Genomic DNA, 27,110 nt, shown 5'->3' with positions numbered 1-27,110 from the left:
AAGGCAGGGAGGGGACAGAGTATCTGGGCTGAGTCAAGAGAATCAGTCGATCTCAATTTATTTTGCTTAGGGGAGAGAGAAGGAAGTTCCAGTTGCAGAATCTGGGCAAAGTATGATCTTAGAGAGGGTGGCCCTAGTCATTCAGAACTTAGGAAAGAACTTCCTTCACAAATACATTATGGACAAGCTGCTGGGATTTGCCAAAACAGTAATTACCTAGCTGCACTGATTCAGCCATAAAGTGGCTGAATAAATCTTTTCATTTATATGGACCATAAATAAAATTAAAATTTCTCTTCCAAATACATACAAATGTATTACCATATTCCTCTAAATATATGGACTTGTTTTCTTCTCCCTAGTCTAATATAATTAATTTATTAACAAGGGTTTTTTTTAAATTAAATACATCAGATGAAGTTCATATACAACATTCTAAATTAAGTGAAATATTCTCGTACCATTAAAAGACAGAGTAATTATGTATGTGCAGATGAGATTATTGGGAGTATCAAAATTTTTGATGATTTTCCTCCTTGCTGCCACTTTCCAAATTTCTTACATTGGGCTCTTACTACTCTATAATTAGAAAATTTCCATAACAATATTTTGATATATCACTTTTTTAAAACTTAAGATTAAGTACTTTATAAATTGCTTTTTGGCTATGAAGATAGTGTTTTGCTCTTTTTATGAAATTCATTATGCAGGATATTTAACTTGGAGTAATACAGGAAACAGACTCTGTAATAATATGTACCTGTGTTTCACTATGTTACACTTGACAACCCTCATACTGGCAGCAGAATTCTTATGTTAAAGTTAAAAATTCTATTCCATCTAACCTGTCCAAAGTCCAGTTTACTTGCCATCTTCTAAAACATCATGCACATTCCTGCCACGCTATCATGCCTGCTCCATATACACCTCCACTACCTTGACTCTCATACACTCCCAGGGACAGATTTTCTGAACGTTCACAAGTTCTTCGTAATTAAGGAAGCCCTCTCTAAGAAATCTAGTGATCTTTTCTTGCTCTGAGATGGTATGCCATCTATTATCCATTTTACTCCATTATATGTGTGCCCTCACTTACCACTGGAGTGACTACCTTCCTCACCCAGACTACATGCTGGAGAAGTCTGGGACTTTCTTCACTTCTCCCCATGATCCCCACCTATGTGATCAGCACAGTGAGGAACACCTAAGACAAGGTCCACAGACAACTGCTGAGTAAGCAAGCCCTTAGCAAACTTACCACTTGATCCACCTTCTGATTATCAGCTGGTGACAGCAGCCATTCAATGTCCAGGGGGCCCTGGTCTTCTGGACCAAGCATAAATTTGCATGGCAAATAGGCAGTCGCCCCTTTGGCCTTCTCAATCATCTGTTCAGGAGTAGTGATACTCAAACTGTTGGTGAAATCTAAAGAAAGAAACGTTGACAGGGACTAAGCATCTGCTATGAGACTGCAGCATGCTCAGTGCACTTTGGCTTTTTAAGGCAGGATGTTGTGGAAACAGGATGCGATTTGGGACTAGAGTGATACGACTCAAACTCAGTGGTCTCCTGTTTTTAGCTTTCAGTTTGTGCCTTTCTGGAAATGGAATGGCAATATTCACATCTATCTTATTTGATTCAATTTCCTTTAAGAGCACTGTAAATTTCTCAGCATTATATGAGATACGTTTCTATGAGTAAGAGGGTGTTTGATGTCCAAGCAGACATTTAAAATTGAAATTAGCTACAGACTCTAGAAGTCAGTTATGTCATACTAATCAAGGCTACATTAATTCACACTTGCCATGGTGCCAAACACACATTTGGGACTCTGTCACTGGGGCACATGCTGACAAATTTTAACCTGTTTCTACCGAGGTTTCTTTAATGCTACATTTTTATTGAACTTGATTCTGTAACTTTTTTTGAAAGCTCAAAAATGTTTCTAAGCAATAAATTTTGAGGACAATTCAAAGAGAGGAAACTATGTCAATTAATACATTTTCAAATTTACCCAATAGTTAACCTCAGTATTATCTTTAAGGCATTACTGCTCATCCCTTCCTATTTCCCTACTGAAAAATAGTTTGACATATTTATACTGTTAAAAAGAAAGACATTTGAAAATTTCATAACTTATTCTGAAATTTATATTCTGTAAATTTTCACTTATATTACACCTAAAAAGAAAAAAATAATGCTCGACTGCAGTATTAGAAAAATACGTAAAGGCAAAATTAGATGTCAAGTCCCCCCAAAGCAAAAATTCCAACAGATTCTTCGGACTAAGTTTGTTAAAAAGCAATGATTTAAACGACACTGCAACCCTATAAGAAATGAACAGGAAGTCTCCTTGCTAACGGTTTACTATAACAGAATTTGTGTTTTTTACATGCATAAATGGTGGGAATGAACTATGAGCAAAATGCCAGTTTCCTGATCTATATAAGAGAAAAAATATTGCATATAATAAATTCATATCTTGTTTTTCAAAAGAAAAGCAATTTTGTTCATATCAATTCACACATAAATGTCCACTATTTTGTCTTAAAAGATCAAACTCTGAATAAGCCAATGTGATATAAAATGCAACTGCTATCTATAAACTATCACACAAGATTTATTACTATTTATTATTTACACTCATTGTATGCACGGCACTAGTTTGTCACATCTGCTTTCCTTGTGATAACTGAACATCTTACATACAAATTCAAAAACCTAACCTATACAGAATCAAAGTTTCGAATGAACACACCATTTCAGTTCAGCAGCTCTACGACTTGGCCCCTCCATTACTTGGTACTGACTTTCAGGTCTGGATGGTGACCTGGAAGAGGCCCTAAGCACTGTGATTATGGTACATGGGACCTGCCTCTCCCCTTTCCTTCCCCTGTTCCCACCATAAAAATAAACAGAGCAAAATTAGAAAATAAATCCAAGTCCTAATTAATTTTCCATATTGGCTATTGTGATTCAAGCAATAAATCTGAACACAAAAAGACAAAACAAAGAATTATTAGCCATCACATGTTTATTCCCATTCGCTCTAAAAGGGGCTTAATACACACTATCACTTATAATAAAAGTTAGAAGTTGAACCCAATACATTGAAAATAGAAGAAAAGCCAAGTTACATTTAAGACCATTTATAATCAGGTACCATCCTAAGCTTTTAATCACACTTAAGTACACTTCTCAAACAGATTTCTAAACTGGACGTAGACTCCCAGTTCCCTTAAATCAGAGGCTAGCCTAACCTTGACTAACAGAATATACTGGAAGTGCTGCCATGTGAGCTCTTAGGCAAGGCCACAGAGACCTTGCTGCTCCAACTCTCACCCTCTTGAACCCCTGCCACCTGCCACCAAGTCAACAAACCACAAAGGACAGCACTGAGGTGCCTGACCAACAGCTATAACTGCTCAACATGCAGTGACCCTAGAACACCCAGCCCTGGCCCACACTAGCTCTCTGCAGCCCCATGAGGGACCCAGGAACTTGCCATCTCAGTCTAGCGTGAACTGATGACCCAGAAAAGTTCACAAACTAACATTTTTATTTTAAGCCTCTAGTTTGGGTTGGTTTGCTACAGAGCAAAGATTGATGACATTATTCAAACCCACTGATTCAGCACAAATGGACTACTTAATATAGTCCCCTGAAAAGTCCATACTACTCCAACCTCCACTTCATGTCTATTTAAAATTATATATTTATGTATATAGTCTCAAGTTTTTTCTTCTGAATATTCAATCCTCCAAATAAATACTTTCTACCATTTCTAATGAACTCAGTTCCACTCCTATCTCTTTCATGAAGGCTTTCTTCTATCTCTTTAGCCTGCAATGATTTTTTCGTTCCCTTTTTTTTTAATCCTCACAGTACTTTACATTCTGCTATCTGCATTAACCATTTAGTACTAGGATATACTATTCTCGGTTTTTTCTTTTTTTTTTTCCTTTATAAACTTCATTGTGAAGCTGACTTAGGTAGGTTCCCTGATTTTGTCACATCTTCTAGATTTTGATGAGCTTATCTTCTTTCCATACTAACTTGTATCTTTAGGTGAATTTTTAAAATCCATGTACTGATTTACCATTAAATCATCAGCTCCATTAGGGCTGGGAGAAATTGTTGACCTCTATCTCCTTGCACATTAAAAAAGAATTGGTTACTGGATTATAAATCAATTTCAGAATGGTCGAAAAAGAGCAGTAATCTGCTAGAAGTCTGCTACTTGAAAATCTCCTTCTCATAGCTACTGCAATCTGCTGTCAGCATTAAATTTGTCTGGGCATTACTACATTATTTAATAAGAACAATCTAAGTATACTCCGGAATAAGAATTCCATTCCGAAATGGATCAAGACATAGCCCAAGAACATGGAGGTTAAGAATATGAGAGAATATGGACAACTTCCTAGAAAAATACAACCTCCCAAGACTGACCAAGGAAGAAACACAAAAGTTAAACAAACCAATTACGAGCAAAGAAATTGAAGCAGTAATCAAAAAACTACCCAAGAACAAAACCCCGGGGCCGGATGGATTTACCTCGGAATTTTATCAGACACACAGAGAAGACATAATACCCATTCTGCTTAAAGTGTTCCACAAAATAGAAGAAGAGGGAATACTCCCAAACTCATTCTATGAAGCCAACATCACCCTAATAGCAAAACCAGGCAAAGACCCCACCAAAAAAGAAAATTACAGACCAATATCCCTGATGAATGTAGATGCAAAAATACTCAATAAAATATTAGCAAACAGAATTCAACAGTATATCAAAAGGATCATACACCATGACCAAGTGGGGTTCATCCCAGGGATGCAAGGATGGTACAAAATTCGAAAATCCATCAAGATCATCCACCACATCAACAAAAAGAAAGACAAAAACCACATGATCATCTCCATAGATGCTGAAAAAGCATTTGACAAAATTCAACATCCATTCATGATAAAAACTCTCAGCAAAATGGGAATAGAGGGCAAGTACCTCAATATAATAAAGGCCATATATGATAAACCCACAGCCAGCATTATACTGAACAGCGAGAAGCTGAAAGCATTTCCTCTGAGATCGGGAACAAGACAGGGATGCCCACTCTCCCCACTGTTATTTAACATAGTACTGGAGGTCCTAGCCACGGCAATCAGACAAAACGAAGAAATACAAGGAATCCAGATTGGTAAAGAAGACGTTAAACTGTCACTATTTGCAGATGATATGATACTGTACATAAAAAACCCTAAAGACTCCACTCCAAAACTACTAGAACTGATATCGGAATACAGCAAAGTTGCAGGATACAAAATTAACACACAGAAATCTGTAGCTTTCCTATACACTAACAATGAATCAATAGAAAGAGAAATCAGGAAAACAACTGCATTCACCATTGCATCAAAAAGAATAAAATACCTAGGAATAAACCTAACCAAAGAAGTGAAAGACTTATACTCTGAAAACTACAAGTCACTCTTAAGAGAAATTAAAGGGGACACTAATAAATGGAAACTCATCCCATGCTCATGGCTAGGAAGAATTAATATCGTCAAAATGGCCATCCTGCCCAAAGCAATATACAGATTTGATGCAATCCCTCTCAAATTACCAGCAACATTCTTCAATGAATTGGAACAAATAATTCAAAAATTCATATGGAAACACCAAAGACCCCGAATAGCCAAAGCAATCCTGAAAAAAGAAGAATAAAGTAGGGGGGATCTCACTCCCCAACTTCAAGCTTTACTACAAAGCCATAGTAATCAAGACAATTTGGTACTGGCACAAGAACAGAGCCACAGACCAATGGAACAGATTAGAGACTCCAGACATTAACCCAAACATATATGGTCAATTAATATTTGATAAAGGAGCCATGGACATACAATGGCAAAATGACAGTCTCTTCAACAGATGGTGCTGGCAAAACTGGACAGCTACATGTAGGAGAATGAAACTGGACCATTGTCTAACCCCATATACAAAGGTAAACTCAAAATGGATCAAAGACCTGAATGTAAGTCATGAAACCATTAAACTCTTGGAAAAAAACATAGGCAAAAACCTCTTAGACATAAACATGAGTGACCTCTTCTTGAACATATCTCCCCGGGCAAGGAAAACAACAGCAAAAATGAGCAAGTGGGACTACATTAAGCTGAAAAGCTTCTGTACAGCAAAAGACACCATCAATAGAACAAAAAGGAACCCTACAGTATGGGAGAATATATTTGAAAATGACACATCCGATAAAGGCTTGACGTCCAGAATATATAAAGAGCTCACACGCCTCAACAAACAAAAAACAAATAACCCAATTAAAAAAGGGGCAGAGGAACTGAACAGACAGTTCTCTAAAAAAGAAATACAGATGGCCAACAGACACATGAAAAGATGCTCCACATCACTAATTATCAGAGAAATGCAAATTAAAACTACAATGAGGTACCACCTCACACCAGTAAGGATAGCTGCCATCCAAAAGACAAACAACAACAAATGTTGGTGAGGCTGTGGAGAAAGGGGAACCCTCCTACACTGCTGGTGGGAATGTAAATTAGTTCAACCATTGTGCAAAGCAGTATGGAGGTTCATCAAAATGCTCAAAACAGACCTACCATTTGACCCAGGAATTCCACTCCTAGGAATTTACCCTAAGAACGCAGCAATCAAGTTTGAGAAAGACAGATGCACCCCTATGTTTATCGCAGCACTATTTACAATAGCCAAGAATTGGAAGCAACCTAAATGTCCATCGGTAGATGAATGGATAAAGAAGATGTGGTACATATACACAATGGAATACTACTCAGCCATAAGAAGTGGAAAAATCCAACCATTTGCAGCAACATGGATGGAGCTGGAGAGTATTATGCTCAGTGAAATAAGCCAAGAGGAGAAAGAGAAATACCAAATGATTTCACTCATCTGAGGAGTATAGGAACAAAGGAAAAACTGAAGGAACAAAACAGCAGCAGAATTACAGAACCCAAAAATGGACTAACAGGTACCAAAGGGAAAGGAACTGGGGAGGATGGGTGGGCAGGGAGGGATAAGGTGGGGGAGGAAGGGGGGTATTAAGATTAGCATGCATGGGGGGGAGGGAGAAAGGGGAGGGTGGGCTGCACAACACAGAGAGGACAAGTAGTGACTCTACAACATTTTGCTAAGCTGATGGACAGTAACCATAATGTGGTTGTTAGGGGGGACCTGATATAGGGGAGAGCATAGTAAACATAGTATTCTTCATGTAAGTGTAGATTAAAAATTTAAAAAAAAAAAAAGAAAGAAAGAAAGAAAGAAAGAAAAGGGGGATTACTCCTTGATAGGATAAAACTATTGGTAAATCAAAGATCAACGCATGCTTTAAATATCCTTAATGTTGATCACTTAAAGGATGTCAGACGATCAGCTATGGAGGTACTCTTTTCTAATAATATTCCTTTCTCTTCATAAAAAATAAAAAAAAAAAAGCAGTTACTGTGTGCTGACCTCCAATGAGTTCTTCACAGTGGTATAGAGGGCATGTCAAAGTGTGGGCAAAGGGTCTGTTTGTTTCTATGCAGAAGATCAAGGCCTAGCTTGTATACCCAGAAAATGAACTAAGATAAGATATGAGGAGGAGCTTCTGGCATCAGCACTCTCTGGAGGACTTGTGCCGGGGGATGATCATCAAAAAGCATCCACAGGGATCCGGACGATGCTGCGGTTGTGGCTGCATCCAGCCCACCATCTCCTGGACTTGCCATAGGAATGAGGAGGGAGGTGTCTAGGCTGGCATGTGCATACAGTGAGACAATGAATTTGACCAGATCTGTACTGTTGGAACTCAACCAGGAGTTTGGAGGGGTGCAAGTTGTAGCACTCCAAAATCTCATGACTATAGACTATCTACGGTTAAAAGAACATATGGGATGTGAACAGATCCCAGAAATGGGCTGCTTTAATTTGTCTGATTGTTCAAGTACAGTTGGACAATATCCATCATATCATAGATAAATTTTCACAAATGCCTAGGGTGCCTAAATGGTTTTCTTGGCTTCACTGGAGATGGATGGTAATTATAGATTTGCTTTGTTTATGTCACCGTATTCCTATTATGTTAATATGTGTGTGCAAATTAGTTAGTAGTTTAAAACCTATACATGCTTAAGGTACTCTACAAGAAGATATGTCAAAGAAATAATCAATCCTCCCATGTTTCCTTCCATATGCTACATCTATAGCTTTTCTTCTTTCTTCCTAATTACAACCCTTAAATAGAATTTGTGCCTCATATCGAATTTACCGAGTATCATAATTCCTCCAGGTGGTAAAGATACCTTGAGACAAGTGCTGGGCATAGAAGCCACAGGGCATAAACCTGCAAAGAAGTAAAAAGCTAACCTTTTCAAACAATATGGCTTCTCTCTCACTTACCAACTTTACATTTCCCTGTATGGCCCTGGAAGATGACTGGTTAGCCAGAGACGGGTAAGATTCCTCAAGGGAGGAACCACCTAAGACAGGCACAGTCGCAGGGGGTCATCAGGTGAGAATTTGGGGATCAACAGAGGTGATGCTCAGAACCTCACCCCCCCTGCTTTGAGAGAAATCTTCTGCATCCGTGGATGTCTTGCTGCCCTTGTCTAGCCTGGATTAATACTTAGTCCATAGGCACACACCTGATCATCTGATCATCTACATTTGCCCTCTTACAGCACTAAACTATGTTTTCTACCTTTATCTTGCATCTACCTACCACTTCAGCATTTTATTAAAAATAAAAATAATAATAATAATAGAGGGAGAAATGTGGGATCAACACATAAATCAAGTACAAAAATCAAATGAATATTCATATTTAACCTGATTGTTTATAGGTCATAATGCGTGATCAAAACCGAAAGTTTCTGTTGATGAATGCCCTTGTACTGTTCACCATGTAAGAATTTATTCACTATGTAAGAATTCGTTCACCATGTAAGAACTTGTTCGTTATGCTTCAGAAGATTGGAGACTGATGAGAATTAGGCTTGAGATGGATTAATGATTGTACATTGAGCACTGACCCCCCTATACTGAATTTTATTGTTGTTAACAACCATTTGATCAATAAAGATGAGAGATGCCCTCTCAAAAAAAAAAAAAAGAATATGAGAGAATAAACATTGCATATAAAAAAATTAAAACTTTCTGGTTACTGTATGCTTTTAAAGTTTTTATTTTGTAAAAATCAAATAGTTAAATGACATCAGGCATATAAATGTATATAAATTCAAATCCTCCTAATGATGCTCTATTTCTTCTAAATAAAGTCATTAAACAAAATCCAACTTAGTTTTCATGAGACTACTTTTCTTTCTTGATACATAAAAATTACTTTTATCTTAAGAGTACCTTAATAAAGTTACATATATATAAAAATGATCTGGAAGATCTTTACCAAACTCTTAACAGCAGTTATTTTTTTGAGAAGAGGTTTTAAGAAAAGTGATTACCCATTTCTGTTTTACACTGAGATTTTCTTAATGTGAATATTGCTAAAGAAATTTTAAACAGATTTTTTTAATGACTTTCAGTATTTCTTTTTCTTAAAATGTTCAACTGATCTTAACTCTGTTGCATTAGAAATGAATTAAAATCTCAGTATCATACAAAAGATTGGGTTTCCTAGCAACACAGAAGGGGCCTTTTTGCACAGACATAGTTTTTCAAGTTTGCAACAAATCAATCCCAAACTGTATAAGACTACAGACAGACACCTGGTCTTTAGGCATCGTCTTTGGGGATTCCTTCCCAATTCTATTTATGCAGCAGATCTGAGTGATAATTTAATTTGCAAACTACATGCAGGTTCAAACACAGTCTGAAAACTGAATCACACAACAAATTTTATAATTTTATTTGAACTTACATTCAAAGTGTGATGAAATATGTATGACATTATCAACGACAAGGATTTGCAGAGTCCAGTCAGTAAGTGCTCAACACTGGATTATATAAATAAACAAACTGAATCACACCCCATTTTGAAAGTGAAGTTACAGCTCACAGGTACAAGTACTTTTATAGGTAAACAGAAAAAGCCAAGCTTAGAAGAAGTGTTGGAAACTGCAGCACACTTGGAGAGTAAATTACTACAACTTATTGTCAATGTAACAGAAAACCCGTGAAATGCAAACATGCAACAAAACAGACCTGGGAAATGGAAATGTGCAAACCTGTTTAGGAATTGGGGCTGACTCACAAGAGCTAACATGTGCAAGGCTATTATTCACTGAAACAGTCCAATAGAAAAACATCTGAAAACAACCTAAATGTACAACAGGCAGCATTTGAAAACCTAAATGCCTAATAACAGGAAATTTAGGGTAAAAAATCTGACCTCACTGACCCGAGACAAAGAGCTATGATAAATATACCAGAGACCAGAACTAGTGCACTCCAGCAAAAAGACCTTACTAAAATATGGCTTTGGGTGGTAAAATCAACTCCCATTCATAGTGATAAATATTTGACTAAATATTGCTACCTTCAGGTTTAATTCTATTTATCTGACAGCAAAGGTGTTCATCTAATCATATTAGGTCTTTCAAAAAGAACATGATCTTAAACATGTATTTTAATAATAAATATACAGATATAATCATACCTTTTTTTTGGACTATGCTATAGACTGAACTGTGTCCTACCAAAATTCATGCTGAAGTCCTAACCTCCCCCATGTGACCATGCTGGTGATAGGGCCTTTAAGGAGGTGATCATGATTCAATGAGGTCATAAGGGAAGAGCCTTTAACCTGGTAGAACTAGTACCTCCTTAATGTATCTATAATACGATGATTTATAAGAAGAAATATATATCTGGTCCTCCATCCCAGTTCCTGGAACTGAGCTCCTAAAGGTGCTTTTTGTTACATTAATGAGCTGATTTCCTTGGGGGAAAGGGAAACGACCCTAGGGTAACCACTGGATGGGCTGGTTGCCCGGAAAGTCAACCATGTGATTACAAGATTGGAATCTTTAGTCCTACCACACCTCTGGGGAGTGGAGAGGGCTGGAGATTGAGCTCAGTCTCCAGTGGCCAGTGATTTCACCAATAAATAACTGAAAGGACAGTGTTTGGAGAGTTTCTGGGTTGGTAAACGGTGAAGATGTGCAGATACTGGTATGCTCAGAGAGCATGGAAGCTGCACGCCCTTACCCTTATCTTGTCCTAAGTATCTCTTTCATCTGGTTGTTCACATTGTATCCTTTTATAAAAAACAGTGACCTAGTAAGTAAAATGTTTCTCAAGTCCTGTGAGCCACTGTAGTAAATTAATTGAATGTGAGGAGAGGTCTCAGATCTACAGCTGGTTGGTCAGAACAACAGGTGACAACCTGGAACTGCAGCTGGTGGCTGGTATGTGGGCTGGGGGTGGGGGCAGAAGTCTTGTGGGACTGAGCCCTTAACCTGTGGAATCTGATGCTATCTCCAGGTACGGACTGTTAGAATTGAACTGGACGATGCCCAGGTGGTGTTGGTGAATTGTTTGGTAGTGTGCGGAAAAAAACACATCAGAATTGGTGCCAGATTCAGAATATTAAAAATCCATCCATTTTTATCTATGTATGTTCAGGCCACTATTCTCTCTCCCTTGGACTGAGCCTACTAACTGGCTTCCTTGTATCATCCACTCTTCCACATCCTAATCGATCTCTATGCTTCACCTGTGAAGTTCTCTATACATAATTTTAAAAATTGTGTTACTGTCATGTTTGAAAACCTCTGGTGGCTCCACACTGATTCAAACACTGTAGGTCTCCTTCAAAGCCTCTATGATCAGGCTCTCCTTTACCTTTAGTATCTCGGCACTGCCCATTCTGTGTGCTTCGGCCTGCTCTTCATCCTCTTCTCCCCAATGTGCACTCCACTTTATGAAACTGCATTCCCTGCTCCAGCCCACTTTTTAAGCTAATTATTACTACTTTGGACTCATTTAAAGCATTCCTTTTGCCCAAATGTGCACTGCATCAAATGTCCTATATGTACATCTCAGGCAATTGACAGTGCCTCCATCATTAAGTACTTAACTGAAATGCTTTATTGAAAAGTAACTTTACTGCTTTACTGAAATAGTTTTACTGTATGTCCTTCTACCCAGCCCCGTCCCCGCTACTCCCTCTCCCAGTATCCCTACTAAATATTTCACATTCAGTTTTGAAGCCAAGGACCATGCTTCTTGATTGTCATTGATTTCCTTTAGCACAGCAAAATCTCACGTACTTAGATGAAAACAAAACTTAAACTCACAGGCACAAGCAATTTCGAATAGGAGAAGGGAAATAGAGGGTCCACTAGGGATGAAAGAGGGGCCTTTCCAAAATAATGGAGAAACTAAAATACTGTGACTAAAAATAGGTGAAAGACCTATCTCTATTAAAAATGGAACTACAACAGTGAAAGTGTCCTGGTCTGGACCAGTCATTGAAGGAAATCAAAGAAATGAAAGACAGCATGAAGGAGTATGTCGTATTTGTAGAGCCTGTGAGTTTGTGCCTGCTTTCCCTTGTCCAAAATGTCCACTTTCTCCCTTGCTCCATCAACTCCCAATTACAGCATCTCCAGCCCTTTATCAAAGCACCTCTTTCCTGTCACCTCCTCTAAAGTTTTTCCTGTTACCCACATGTAGTGTTAATTGCTTCCTCATCTGTATTACACATGTTTCTCTATCATAGGCAACTGTTTATATGCCTCTAACCCTTAGGCACATACTTTCAACTTACTGAACAGGATATCAGGACTTCATCTCTGGAGGGTACGTCCCAGGACTTATTTAATAAGCCCCTAGACCTGGTATTGGACACAACTGCTTAACTGCAAGTGGAGAGCAAGACCTTGGAACAGAGGGAGGGTGAGGAACTATTTCAAAGAGGAGTGGTGATGGGAGACAAAGACCATCAGACCTTGTGGGAAAAGCATGGGAAGAAGGGTCACGAGATCACCTACTATCCAGGAAAGTAAAGAACAATGAAGCCTACATAGGAGATACAGCTCAGAGCTAGCTGAGCAAGCCTGGTCAGGTGCACCTGTTGGGCACAAAGACCCACGAGGTTAGTTATTACTTTAATATCCATATTATAAGAAATGCTAGTAAATATAGTAAGAAATGAACATGAATGTAACTTTATAATAATTATGTTAAGCTGGAGAAATATGACATAAGAACTACTTTCATTTGTGAATACTCTAAAATCACAACTATGAATGAAGAATAGTTGCTTGTCCATTTTTCAACTATCTCTAGAACAACATAAAGCAAAGAGAGAAATATTACACACTGATGCATGGTTTCTCAGAACACCTGGGGTCATTCCAAAAATATTACTAGGGAAGGAAAAAAACCTAGATATAAAAATAAGAATTTAAATTTACATTCCAAACGTCTTGAACATTTATTTGTTTTCTTAGGGGTATGTTATGATGATCTTACTGTCAATTGTTAGAATTTTATTTGATACTGATTTTTGGGAAGTGTCAAATGTCATAAGGATTATTATTATTTTAAATAGAGAGGACATATTCAGTCATATTGCTAAGCTCAGATCATATAATTTAGGAACCTTATATAAAAGCACAGTAGTAATCAAAAGTGATTCAGCACAGCAATGTTAAGAAATACATTGGGCAAATTAGGAAATGGTATGTAAGTTTAAGACACTGATGAAGACAAGTATAATTTTGTTGTCTATGTTTGATTAAGAAATACTACAGATGTCTGGGTTAGCAGGCTGAAAGTTACTGGGGAGTTCCAAACCCTGTGCAAAAATGCAACTGTGATGTTTTTAGATCACTTCCTTGACCCAAACTCCAATCTGTGCCAGTTTTCCTTTTCACCAGGAAGTTGCTCTAGACCATCAATATTTAAGTCACCAAAATATTGAGTATGTCTAGAAAGAAAAAGGAAAACACTTCAAATATGTTAATACTTGTTTACTATTACAATGAGGCTTTTAAATATTGTTGGAGGAGAGAAGAAAACACAAGAATGTAGAAATTACGCTCTTTGCATTCTTAAGAGTTTTAGTTGTGTAATTCCCATGTGTGCTACTCACTACAGCATGTCAATATATATTTAAGGCTGAAAAAAAAATACAGTCAGATAAGTTAATAACAACAAGAAATGACATTAAGTATATTTATTTGCTTTTCTATGCAGTTTTAAAAGATAAATACCCAGCTCCCCATTACCAATGAGAAATCAAAAAGCAGGCAAACAAGAAATGAACTGATATGGAAATAGGGGAAGCAACATCCTAACAAAGTAACTAACAGTGACTTAGTACTTATTATGTGCCAGGAACTTTTCAGAATGTTTTATACATTTTAACTCTCTGAATAACTCCAAGGAAGGTACTACAATTATTCCCATTTTACAATGAAGAAACAGAGACATCAAGAGGTAGCTAAACTACTAAGGAAGCACGATTAAAACCCAGGCTCCGAAGCCACACTCATGCTGTAGGTAGAAGTCCAACAGTAAACAGCCCTGGATGTATAGATTTTCAAATCACTGTCAGACACAGTGAGTTATTAGACCCCATTCCAATCACTGCGGTGGAGGAGGGTTTGGAATTCACACTATTCCTCTGCTATGCTTAATTTCTAAGGAGATAAGGAGACAGCCTTTTCTGCAGCCCATAGTTCAGGAGTTTGGGTGAACATTTTTTTAACAGAGAAATAAGCACCAGACTAGGAATCTGTTGTCAAGTTTGTCACAAAAAAAGCATCTTACCATTTTGGCTTCTCCAGGGCTCAAACATAAATTAGGGGTGTTGAACTAAACCATTTCAGGTCTACACATGTCCTAATTTTAGACCATCAAGCCATCTACTAACAAGAAGCCTTCCCCTGACATCCCCACCCCTCTTCCCAAAACCCAGGAGCAGCCATTCTGGAGTTGGCCTCAAGGTGCAGACATTTGTGAAATGGCATACTGAATTATGAAAACAGTTCTGCCCATTAACAGCATGGCCTTTAGAGTCAAATCTAAATTCAAATTTCAGCCGAGGTTAGTATTTTATGATTGGCCAAAGGCAAGATATGAGCCTTTTTAAGTCTTTACGTTTTCTTCTTTAAAGTAGGAATTAAAAATAGTAATAATGCCTACTTCATTGTAGGGATTAAATACAATAATTCCTGCAAAGCTCTCAGTACAGTTCTAACACAAACTGGAATCATCCTTTCAATGAACAGTATCTAGCATCACAACTCACTGTCATCTTATAAGCCCGTCAGTCCTACTGGATATAAACTAGAGTGTGTTGGGAAGGTATCTATTAACCTTTTATCCCACACACTTTGCAGTACTTTCCATACAGGAAGAACTGAAATTTTGTTATGTAAATAAATGACATTGAAATGTATGTAAGAGGTTTGGCAACCAAAACATCACTGGTGATCTAGGACAAATCTGATTTCGTGAAGGTTTGGGGAGTCACAATGGGATATGCCCAACTACGAAAGTTGAGATATATAAGTAGAAGCAGAAGTGACTATACTGTTTTGAGGAACTTGGTTCTCAAGTGAAGGAGAAATAGAGTAGACTGTGATATGTGGTCAAGGAAAGGTTGTTTTTCAATGAGAAACTTAGAGCATGTTTGTAAGTCAAAAGGAAAGAAGAAACAGAATGAAGAAGTGAAAAATACATATAGTAGAACACTCAGAGATAAGGATCAAGATCCCAGAAAAGAATGATATCTAGAAAATAGGAAATAAGACACCTTTAAGTAACAATGGAGGGAAGGACATAAGAGGACTGGTACAATTTTAGGTAAGTTAATGCACTGAGGTATGAGAAACTAAGGGGATTTGTACCTGAGAACCTCAATTTCCTCTGTGACAAAGGAGGTATACAGCATTTACTTAGAATGAAGAGGCAGAATAAATATGGGTAGAGGGTTTTTGGAGAGTGGTTCAAGTCTGAATCTGTGAAGAGGCATGGGAAAAGATGTGAAAGATTGCAGAATGTTATCACAAGTCCAACTGTGATGAGTTATTAGTTGAAGCTGAGCAAAGATATACTGGAGTTTATCATATCACATCTTTTTGGTTCTTTTTTTTTTTTTTACCAGTTTTATATAAATTTGAGATTTTTCATAATGAAAAAATTTTAAGATAGAGAAATGTATGCACATGTGTACTAAAACATATGCACAAGAATGTCATAGCAGCATTTTTCATAAGAGCAAAAAGCTTCAGAAAAAAATGTCCATGAACAGCAGAATAGGTAAATCAATTGTAGTATAGTCAGTCACACACTGAATACCACATAGCAATGTAATGAATAAACTAGAGCTACACAACATGAATAATCTTACAAACACGATAGTGACTGAAAATTAAGAAAAAAATATGTGTATAATTCCATTTACAGAAAGCATTATTTCAGCACTAATCTATACTGTCAGAAATGAGAGTGAAGGAAGTGGTGGGGGCAGGAAGGAATGACTGCTCTATTTCTTTATCTGGGTGAGAAGAACATAGATGTGTCTGCTTGAAAATGCTCTCACCTGTACTCTTATAAATAATGTGCTACGCTTCGTGCTTTTCTTTGTATGAATGCCATACTTCAAATAAAAGGTTTATTTAAAAATAAATTTTAAGAGCCAAAGGAGTTAAAGACAAGTTATTTTTATTTTATCTTTGTCAAAAACATAATGTTCTGATGCTTTATAAATGTACCTTCTTAAAAAGCCCAGCCAAATCAGACAATAAAAACAATCTCCCCAATGTACACAGCCATGCATTTGTACTTTTTCTCCAGCTGTGCACCACAGTACATGAGCAGGAGCAAAGAAACTGTCCTGTAGGACAGATTCGCTTCAGGGATGGGAGCTGAGGTTTGACTATAGGTTCCAGGATTAGTGAAGAAACCTGGGTTTCAAAGTAGGCAGTAGCCAGGAGACCAGAAGTGGGGTATGGAAGGGGGTAAGGAGACCTGAGATCTCACTGACAGCAAGACAGTGTGATGGAAGTTTGAGAAAGCTGGGAGATAGTGAACAGAGTTCAAGATTTCAGAGGAAGATCTAAATATAAGGAGATGGTTGCCCAAGCAACATGGATAGAACATCACTATACTTGAGAGGTCAAAGAACTGTGGTGTAAGGACATTAGAAAATTGAACTGTAAAATCCAAACCCTAAAATGCCAAGATAATAGCAGGGAGGAGGGGACAGGCAGACAAGGCAAGGCACTTACTTCTTGGTCAGGGTAGAGAAGCACCCAGAAGTTTGATGACATAAGCATGTTGAGAGAGCATCCTATCTCCTGTGTAGGGAGATACACCTACACTTACTAGGTGTTATTTCCCAAAACACGTATTAAAACACCTCACCCACATGTACACATTATACTATTTATTTACCTCCCAAATTTCTTCCACAGGTTCCATATAAGAAATGCTTAATATAATTTACAAATGAGGACCAGGGAAGATGTAAATGTAATGTAAAACCAGACAGAGGGACTTAAGAATGTGAAATCCAGACAGATTTTCTGTATTTGTTGAATTGGATTGTGACCCATCCCTTCTACATGCCTCTCTCACACACAGACACTCATCTCAGGAAAACATTCACATTTGAATTCCAATCAAAATTAAGTCTCATCCTTTTTTCATCTATGTAGTCTATTACCTTCCCCAAGTTCTCTAATACACAAATGTAGAATTCTCTGACAAAACAAATGCAAATAGGGTATTTTGCATTATGGATAAAGCAGATCCATTACCTTGGTGAATATTTTCATCACCTTCATAAAATAATATGTATCACACCATTTTAAGAAATGTGCCTTTGCCTCCTTGCTCAGAAAAACCTCAGGCTCTCTTTCCTTCCTTTAATTAACTTGAATAAGGCAAAGTGACAGTACTTGGCAAAAAACAAACAGAAAACCTCAGATGGAGTGTCTTATATAAAGATGGGATCACAGAAAGTAAGAAAGCAAAAAAATAGACATATTGCAAAATGAGTGACTAATGTTATCTCCTTTTGGAAAATTCTGAAGTTGATATAGAAAGGGTTAATTACAATAAGAAAAGCATCACTGTTGTAAGCATGTCTAACTTGAATGCCTTAATCTTGGCATTAATTCCTTTCTAATATTCCAAAATGAATTCAAATTTCCTTAGCAACCATCACTAGGGACCATTCTATCCTTATTTTCCACTTCTCTGTAAATGCATTTATTCCCCCATAGTCAAATTCAAAATGTGATTTCTGTACATACATTAGTTTTTCCTGCCTTATAACTAAAATGTAAATATGTGTAACTATCAAATAAAGGACAGCTGATATAATTTCATGTATGTGTAACAAATGCTCTGATGATTACAAAAACTAAATAAGAAGCAAGAGACTTCAGCTTGTTGCCAAAAGGAATTTTATGTGATATAAAAAATTTCTGAGTAAAAATATTTTGAGTAATTCCAAAGTCATGTTCCATTTGACAAAGCTGTTTTGATGGCATACCATACCCATGCTTTTTCAGTTAGTAGGAGATACAGTGGAAACTGACTGGAACTACAGCACCAAGTCCTAGACCTGCGCTGACCAGCAGGATAGCTGTCAGCCACACACTGGTAATGAGCACCTGAAATGTGGCCAGGGCAAAATGAGATGTGCTATACGTCAAATACTAACCAGATTTTAAAGACTTGGGATGAATTTTTTAAAAATATCATTAATGTTTAATCACATGTAGAAACAATGCTTTGTACATGTTGGATTAAACAAAATACATTCTTTTTGAAGAACCAGAATATTTCACAACTCTGGACTCAATATTCCTACAAGGTACAACCTGCTGGGGCTGAGAGCTACAGTTCCATCTAAACTCACATAACATCTGCAAATGTACTTAGGCAGGCCAGAAACAAACAAATATGTATTCAAAATATACCCCCACCTTTTTCTTTTTCCTTTTAAATGTGGCTACCAGAAAACTTAAAATTACATACATGGCTTGCATTATGTTTCTACTGGCCAGCATTGTTTAGACCAATGTGACAATTTATTGGACTTAGACTGTGGCTTTAGGACTCGATTCCTATAAATGAGAACAATATGAAGTGTTCTTCCTACCCCAAGGTTGTCAGGAGAGTGGATTCAAATGTAACCATGTGAAAATGTCTTTTAAAAAAATGAGATATGATCACTTTTCTAGTCAGAGTTACCAGTTTGTTCCAAAAGTATCAGATTTCACACTGTACAACCAAGTAGGTTAAAGAGTCTTCTCAATTCTTACTGTAGAACTACCCAAGGCACAAAAACACTCCACACAGTTTTTGTCTGGTCCATTAGAGAAAACCCTCATGGGAATCGTGGGTATTCAAGAGTTCAAAGCACTCTTCACTGGGGAATCTGACAGTCTGACAGGGTCAGCTAGAGTCACTAACAACAAAGATGTGGCTCAGTGCATTTGGTTCACTGTAGCTGAATATTCCTTGAGATTCCTTAAAAGCATTTCATGTGTGTAGTCAAACCATGGTTTGGAGAATCCTATAAAACTCAAATAGCACATACATCTATACTATGGGAAGGTAAAATAGTAACCACGATTAGTTACATTGTTTCTTCTTGAAATCTAAGCAGTTTATTTCTTATAAGCAAATGAAATCAAAGTAATTTCCATTCCAACTTGTGAAATATCTTTGAAAGAATGAAAGTGATTTAATAGTTTCCAAAGAAATTTGCCTTGTCTCAGTATGTATAAACACTGGTTAATTAGACTGTTAATCCTTTCTCTTACCAACCATCAAACGACAAACCCCGGCACTGATCTCACACCTATCCTAAACATAGACTGCTTATTATCCTCCATAACCTACCTTCTCTTTGCCAGCAGTGCAGGCAATAGTCCTTTCTTCAAGGAGCACCCTGCCAATTAAAATAAACTGCAAACATTGCAGAGTCAAGTTAAGGCCTTTAAGGCTTAAACTCTAATTGGCTAACTCTTCATGAGAAACCTGAATGGGTGAGTGGAGGTGAGGGAAGAAAGGCTACCAAAACAAACAAACAAAAAAAACCCAAAACAAAAAAAAAGTGGGAAACACAAAACAGATAAATGTTTCTTGAAATCACCATTTTGCCAGTGAATGTAGAAGCATCTGCAACTTCCCTCCCATTGTCTTTTACAAGGAGACAATAATGGATTCAAAAGACTGAACGAATAACAAATACCAATAACAGAGCCCCAAGAAATCACCAAACCGAACCAAACCATGCACTCTGTACCCGGACCGAGTTCACTTCACCATGAATAAGTCACTTCCTGAAGAGCTTCCTTACATCACTTCACCATGACCAGGTAACTTTTCCTATCTCTCCTTGCACTCTACAACTTGTAATTTCAACCCCACCCCAGAAATCAAGTAGAAAATAGGGCACCAACAAATGATTTCCCTCATTTGTGGAGTAGAACAACTAAGCAAAACTGAAGGAACAAAATAGCAGCAGACTCAGAGACTCCAAGGGACTGGTGGTTACCAAAGGGGAGGGGTGTGGGAGGGCGGGTCCAGAGGGAGGGAGAAGGGGATTGAAGGGTATTAGGTTTAGTACCCATGGTGTGGGGGATCACTGGGAGAACAGTGTAGCAGAGAAGGCACATAATGGATCTGTGGCATCTTACTACACTGATGGACAGTGACTGCACTGGGGTATGGGTGGGGACTTGATAAAATGAGTAAATGTAGTAACCACATTGTTTTTTCATGTGAAACCTTCATAAGAGTGTATATCAATAATACCTTAATAAAAAATTTAAAAATAGAAAGAAAAGAAAATAATAGGGCAAAAAAGCTAGAAAAGGTTATTGTTCTTCTTAGCACTACACTCTTAATAGAAACCAATTTAATTCCAACACCAACCCAACTATTCTAAAATATTACATTTGTTTTCTTTAAAAATACAAGATAAATGAAAGACACTAAAATAAAGTCATAAGCTTATTTTAGTTAGGTTAGGCTTTCTTACTTTCTGGGTTACTTTAATAATTATTTTGAAGTTCACATCCATTACCTGCTCGGCAAGAAATGAAACAAATCAAAACTTCCCTGTCTCGATTCTTTATTTAATATTCCTGATGATTATACGATATTACATGATAAAGGAAAGGTGGGAACAAGAGGAGGGGAAAACAGGCTGCAGACAGAAGATGAAAGTGAGACTAGAGGGGTAAAATGAATTTGCTCCATTACCGAACACATGGCAAAGCAGACGCACACGAAGCTGGCCTGTGCAGCCAACAGCCCCATGTGCTGCTCACCTTTTCCTCAAGGTATCTGTTCATGATCTTCTAATTCTAATGCCTTTCCTTTCTAGGTCTTTTTCTCAAGTCAACAAACACGAATTCCTGCCTTGTACACCTTTCCTCATTCATTCAATTAAAATGCACTGTGCATAATATATCAGGAATGAAATAAAGACTAAACAGACAGTCCCTGACCTCATGAAATGTGCAGCTGGTGAGGGAAGCCAATTACAGGAAAGGCACCCTTGCTAAGTGGGAGAGCAGGCTCCAGGAACGGGATGTGCCTGGAGCAGCAGGGAAAGCTCACTCAGCTGACATCAGCCACGCAGCTATTTCAGTCCCTTCAAAGACGCTGCTGTATAACCTGGACTATATGTAGTGGCTGGAGGGACACAAGTGACTTAGAAACTGACTAGATAAAAGCAGGTGAGGGAATAGGAACAGTCAAAGTAAGGTACCCAGATTTCTGCCTGGGCATTTTGGTGGCTGAAAATGCCATTTTATGTGAAAGGAAACAGTGATCTACACAGTGATCTAGACAGGTGCCTGTGGGAAGTCTAAGCAGAGATGTCAAGTGGAAGGTTTAAAATGAAGGGTGACATTTGGGAGACAGACTATAAATAGACTGGAGGCTGTAAGGACATAAATGGTAACTGAAGCCGTAAGCTGAGGAACCCCAACATTTAAAGCACAAGGAGAAAACTGCTCACCAAGGAAAATGAGGAGCAAGGCTCTAGGTTTGGATGACTGAACACTTCAGAGAGTCCTTATCTGCTGGCTTCTACATTCTCCCCTGGACTGCTACTGTACCCCCAGAATTAAGGCTACATGTGCAATGCTTCACTATCAAGCCAACTGCAAATGCAAAGCACACTTCTCATTCTCTACTTACCTGACGGCCTCTCCGAAATCTATTAATAACTAGGATCATTCTCACCCATATAGAAACTGTCCTCCCTGTGGCATCAATAATTTCCTCAATGTTCACTACTCCCCTGACGGTAAGACCCTCTGGCCTCATGCCTGTGTCAGTTTCTGGGACATCTGCACATCCTCTAGTTCTCCCTCATTCCCAATCATGCCTTATTTGTTTATCTTCTTTCACTTATAAGATGCTGATGTTCCCCTGCATGACATTTCATGTTCTTTTCTAGTACTACCTGCTCTTCCTGGTAAATCTTACACAAAGGGCAGGGGCACTGAACCTATCAGCTGTGATTCTCAATTCTTTATCACCAATCTTGATCTCTTCCTGAGATCCAGTCCTTTGTTTAATTCTTCCTACTGGAGTATTTTTTTACCTCCATTCCCCTCAGGCACCTCAAATACAACCTGTCCAAACTTAAGCTTATTGTCACCTCTCTAAAACTTGCTCTTTTCTTTACCGCCCGTAGATTAGTGACATCACCATTCACTCAAGCCAGAAATCTTACTGCTTCTTTCCAACTTTTTCTTGAACCACCTATCAGATGCCACTGCATCTTCTTCAAAACAACTTTCCAGATCAAAGAAGAAGCCCAAAACTCCACTCTGCTGTGTTTCAACAGGAATTGCTTATGTCCAGATCATCGCAGATGGACTCCTATGTTAAATCTATCAGTTCTACCTGCCTTGAAAACAGCTGTAGAGTTCTGTATCATTCAAGAGAATAATCTCAAGCTTCTTAGTGCCACTGTGGAGGGTATATAACTTGACATATGTCTATCATTGCTCATCTCCTACTAAGCTCTTGGCACAACCTTTCCATCTATGCCCACCCAAGTGCAGTCAGCTGTGACACTATGGGGAACTTGATAAAATGCAAAATCTCAGGTTCCACCCCACATTTTCTTATAAGAACAACTCAGGTGCCCATCAAAGTTTGAGAAGTGCTGGTTAGATGCTTTATATGCACTGAATTTCTCAACTCTCAAGACACATCACACCCTTTCAAATCTCCAGGTCTTTGCAAAAGCTGTACAATCTGCTGGGAATGTCCTATCAGACCTTTCGCACCCTGGAAAGTCCTATACTACTGTTAGGGCAGCTGACACCAATATAGTAGATAGTGGGCCATAAGTATTTGAATGCTTGGTATCCAGAAACTGAATGTTAGGCTGTTGGAAATAGTAGCCCAGAATTCAAAGGAGACGTAGGATGAGCTAGCAAATCTCTGGAGTTTACACTAATGGATAGATGAGGTCACCTATATTTAAGAAAGAGATTGAATAGAGGACAACAGGCCAAATAATGGAGAGAGCTGACATTTAAGGGATCCATTATAAGCAGTGAAGAGCAGGTTACCAGGATGGGAAAGAACTAAACTAGGTGTGTAGGAGCTCCAAAAAGATAACTGTTACCTTTGGCAACTTACAAGTAGACTATAACAATGAGGTCAGGGATAAAGCAGAAGCCTAACTTCTTTAGCCTAACCACTGAGTGAGAGAAGGCTAACAGAATGATCACTACAAGGACCATCTTTACTGGATGAAAAGGGAGAGAAAAAAAGATGAAACTGATGAGAGCTGTATCACACACACAGGCCTAGTCACAAAGAGGCTGAAAAACTTCAGTCATACCACATTTGCTGAGCACTTGCAGCCAGGTTCCACAAGCTAACTAGAACCATGACAATGAACAACATAGGTAATGCCCCTGCCCACTGACCTATGAGATAAATCGAGTAATTGATGAAAACCCCACAACATGACTTGGAGAAAAAGCAACTTTTCCTCTGGTGGTTGGTATAATGGCAGGAATGTAAATATTAAGAGAAAGGTATATGGAGGGTATAATGTTCACACCCAATCTGTTTTTTTATGTAAATGAAAAGATTCAAGGAAAGAAAGATGATAACATTTCACTATGCTCCTCAACAACTCTGAAATAGTAGGATCCCCATTCTTGATGCATAAAGCAACTGAGGCACACAGAGAGGACAGGGGATTTGTCCACACTTGTTAGCCTAACAAGTGCCCCTTCCCTGTGTGTAAACAAATAGCTAACAAGTGGTTGGGAGACCAGTACTTTTTTTATCAGTTCTCCAACCAGTACTTTATCAGTTCTTCTCCTGTTGACTGCATGAAAAACAGCAGTGCACCAAACCTTAACAAGATCCCCAGATGACACTGATGCTGCTGATGCATGGACCCCATTCGTTTACATCCATCTAAGCCCTAGACCTTCATGTTCTCACAGTAGGGCCTGAAGGTACTCCACTAAGATAAAGAAACTAAAGGACTAATAAAAGTCTTCAGTACTTAGCACATAGACAAAATAGAAGCAGGTTCTTGGATGACAGATAACCAATGACAGAAATTTAGGATGCTGATTAGAGGTAAGCAAAGAGAAAAGTGATTGCTTTAGAGGCAAAATAGTATAGTAATAAGAGCAAGGATTAGGAGGAAATTTGTGAACTTGGCAAGTTATATAACCACTTTGTACTTCAGTTTGCCCACGTGTATAATAGGGACCATTATAATACATATCCTTTAGTGTTGCTAGGTAGATTAAGAGAGCATATGTGAAGCCCTTACTTAGAACAGTGCCTGCATTTAATAACTGCTCTGTCAAGGCTTTCATTTTACTATTATTGCGACAGCTTACTACTACTGCCACTATTATTACCAGCATGACTTGCTAATAGGCAGGCAATAAAATACGTCAAAAGGAGTCCCACCAGGAACTCCAACAGCAACAGAACTCTTTAAAGCGATACAGAGACAGATCTAGAGGATGACCTACCACTGGTAGCAATGCAGTTTTAATACGTAGGCCTCCACTGCCTTGTTTTGCCAGTTATAGGAACCGGTCAACTTGAGCCAACCAATCTGCCAATTGTAGTTACCACTCAACTTGAGCTCATGGCAATGAATTTCTAAAATGGCAAGAAGTATCTGAATAAATACCCCAAACCATACATCAATTGCATAGTTTTTGAGTTGTTTCCTAAACTGGAAAATCAAAATTAAAACAGTTGTTTGGTTGAAGAAAACAGTCCTTTTAATGATCACTGTACCCTAGTGTACACTTTATGAACACAATGACTCTATACACCAAAATGTCCTCAGATTGTGCCTACCAAAGTAAGGCATTGAGCAAAAATGAAAGCCAGGCAATTATCTGGATATCCTCAGGAAAAAAATTCCTCTACATGGTTACGTTCTTCCACTTTTCTGCTTTAGATGTAGCCTAAAATATTTTTTCCAGAGAACACAAACAGTTCTCCACTTCAACTTCAGTTTAGTCCTTAACAAAAAACAAAGGTGGGAATCTCCCAAGTTAACTGTTACTGAACCTTCACCTTTTCCGGAAGCTTTACTTTGGAAATTTCAGCCAAGTCTAAATGATATGTATCAAAAAGGTGGAGACAGTGCCATAGACTCAGACGGAAGATTAGACTTGTTAATAGGATCCATGAAGAATGACCACAGCTGTGGCATCCAACAATGGAATTAACATTTCAACAGAAAGCAGAGAGCCATCCCTACAGAAAGGGCCACCCAATCCTGCTGTAGAGCCCTTAAAAATATATATATTATCTTTCTGGAGGCTACACAAATTGTGCTTCGGTCTCACCTACGGATTTTTTAAAAAGTCATTCATTTGGTTCTGAACTGCAGCAAGTGCTTACTTTGAAAAATAAGATTATTTGGTTAAAACACTGACATGTAAACATAAGATTTTTTTAGGGGCCAAATGACTATGCTATTTAATGGTCCACGCATTTTTTAAATGCCTTTTTTCCCCTACCGAGAAAGGAGCAGTAGAAAAATGTACTTGGCGAATCCTTTAGGAATTACCGTGTACAAGTCAGCAGGTCTTATCTTCCAAATGCATTAATTCATTATAAACTCAAAACTGAGGTTACTAATTTCTCCTTTGCCTTTTGCAAATCAATATTGCATTTCTGCAGAACCCTACTTTTGATTTTCCACGGTGGACTCCGTCGAGCTACTGTCTAGTTAACAGCTCCTGCCTGGGCTTCCCTCTTCCACAAGACCGAGAGTGCTCAAGCTACTGTTCGCTCAGCGCCTCTTTCCTAGAGGTAGCTTGGACGATTCGAGGCACTGAGAAGCCCAGTGTCCATTTAATCATGGCGTTTGTAATTCAGCCTCCCCGCCTGGACTGCTCGACACCTGCAAACTCGCCGCCCAAGGTTTCTGAAATCGGGTAACGCTGGACAGACACGACACGACGGCTAACAAGGGAAAGGCAACTGCAAATAAAGCAAAACCCGCACCCGCGCGGCAAAGAACTGTTTGAGAGAAAAGCCAGGAACACCGGCATGCCGCGCCCACCCACTCGGGAGCCCCTCCACCAACGCCCCTCATCGCGGGCTCGGTCCTCTGCCCCGCCGACACCCCACGCCCCCACATGGCTCCCATCCAAGCAGTTTCACCTTCCCGTTTTGAGCTCCTGGGTTCCCAAAATCATCCCGATGCAATTCCGTCAGCACCGCCACTACTGCCGCAGCGCCCCCAAAACGCGCCCGCCCCCTCCCCCACGTCTCATTGTTCCTGGGTGGCCGCAGGCAGCGAGCGCCCCAGGGCTTCGCCGGCAGAGGGTACCCAGGGACAGCACTGCCCCCACTTACCCACGACACCGCACAGGAGCACGAAGCGCAGTAGAAAAGCCATGGTGGCTGCCCCGCCGTGGGCGGCGACTGCAGGTAGGCGGCTCTCACCCGGGGGTCTCAGTCGCCCGGCGCCTCGCGCGCTCCCGACTGGCTGGCGGCTGCCGCACCTCCGCACCCCCGTCCTACCCCGCCCCAGCTCGGCAGGTGAAATACGTCATTTCCGGTGATGACTGCGCCCCGCGGCGCGCGCCCGCTCCGCCAGGCG

General features: G+C 38.9%; 1 protein-coding gene across 4 annotated transcripts in view; it reads right to left on the bottom strand.

Annotated features, from left to right (window-relative positions):
* The window catches only part of CXADR (CXADR Ig-like cell adhesion molecule), a 59,188-nt gene extending 32,131 nt beyond the window's left edge, over window positions 1-27,057 (bottom strand). For 2 of the 4 annotated variants that reach the window (XM_017642212.3, XM_017642206.3), the window contains exons 1-2: window positions 26,864-27,056; window positions 1,259-1,425 (exon numbers count right to left, since the gene is read on the bottom strand). In XM_017642212.3, coding sequence (XP_017497701.1) covers window positions 1,259-1,425; window positions 26,864-26,906 — 210 coding nt within the window. In that variant the 5' untranslated portion in view covers window positions 26,907-27,056. Of the gene's footprint in view, window positions 1-1,258; window positions 1,426-26,863 lie in introns of all 4 variants that reach the window. The other 2 variants (XM_073231838.1, XM_017642200.3) reach the window with 2 other exon arrangements.
* Between the last annotated feature and the right edge of the window lie 53 nt (window positions 27,058-27,110).

This window comes from Manis javanica, chromosome 3, assembly GCF_040802235.1.
Source record: "Manis javanica isolate MJ-LG chromosome 3, MJ_LKY, whole genome shotgun sequence".
NCBI classification, from domain to species: Eukaryota; Metazoa; Chordata; class Mammalia; order Pholidota; family Manidae; genus Manis; species Manis javanica.
This window is presented reverse-complemented; position numbering and strand designations above follow the sequence as displayed.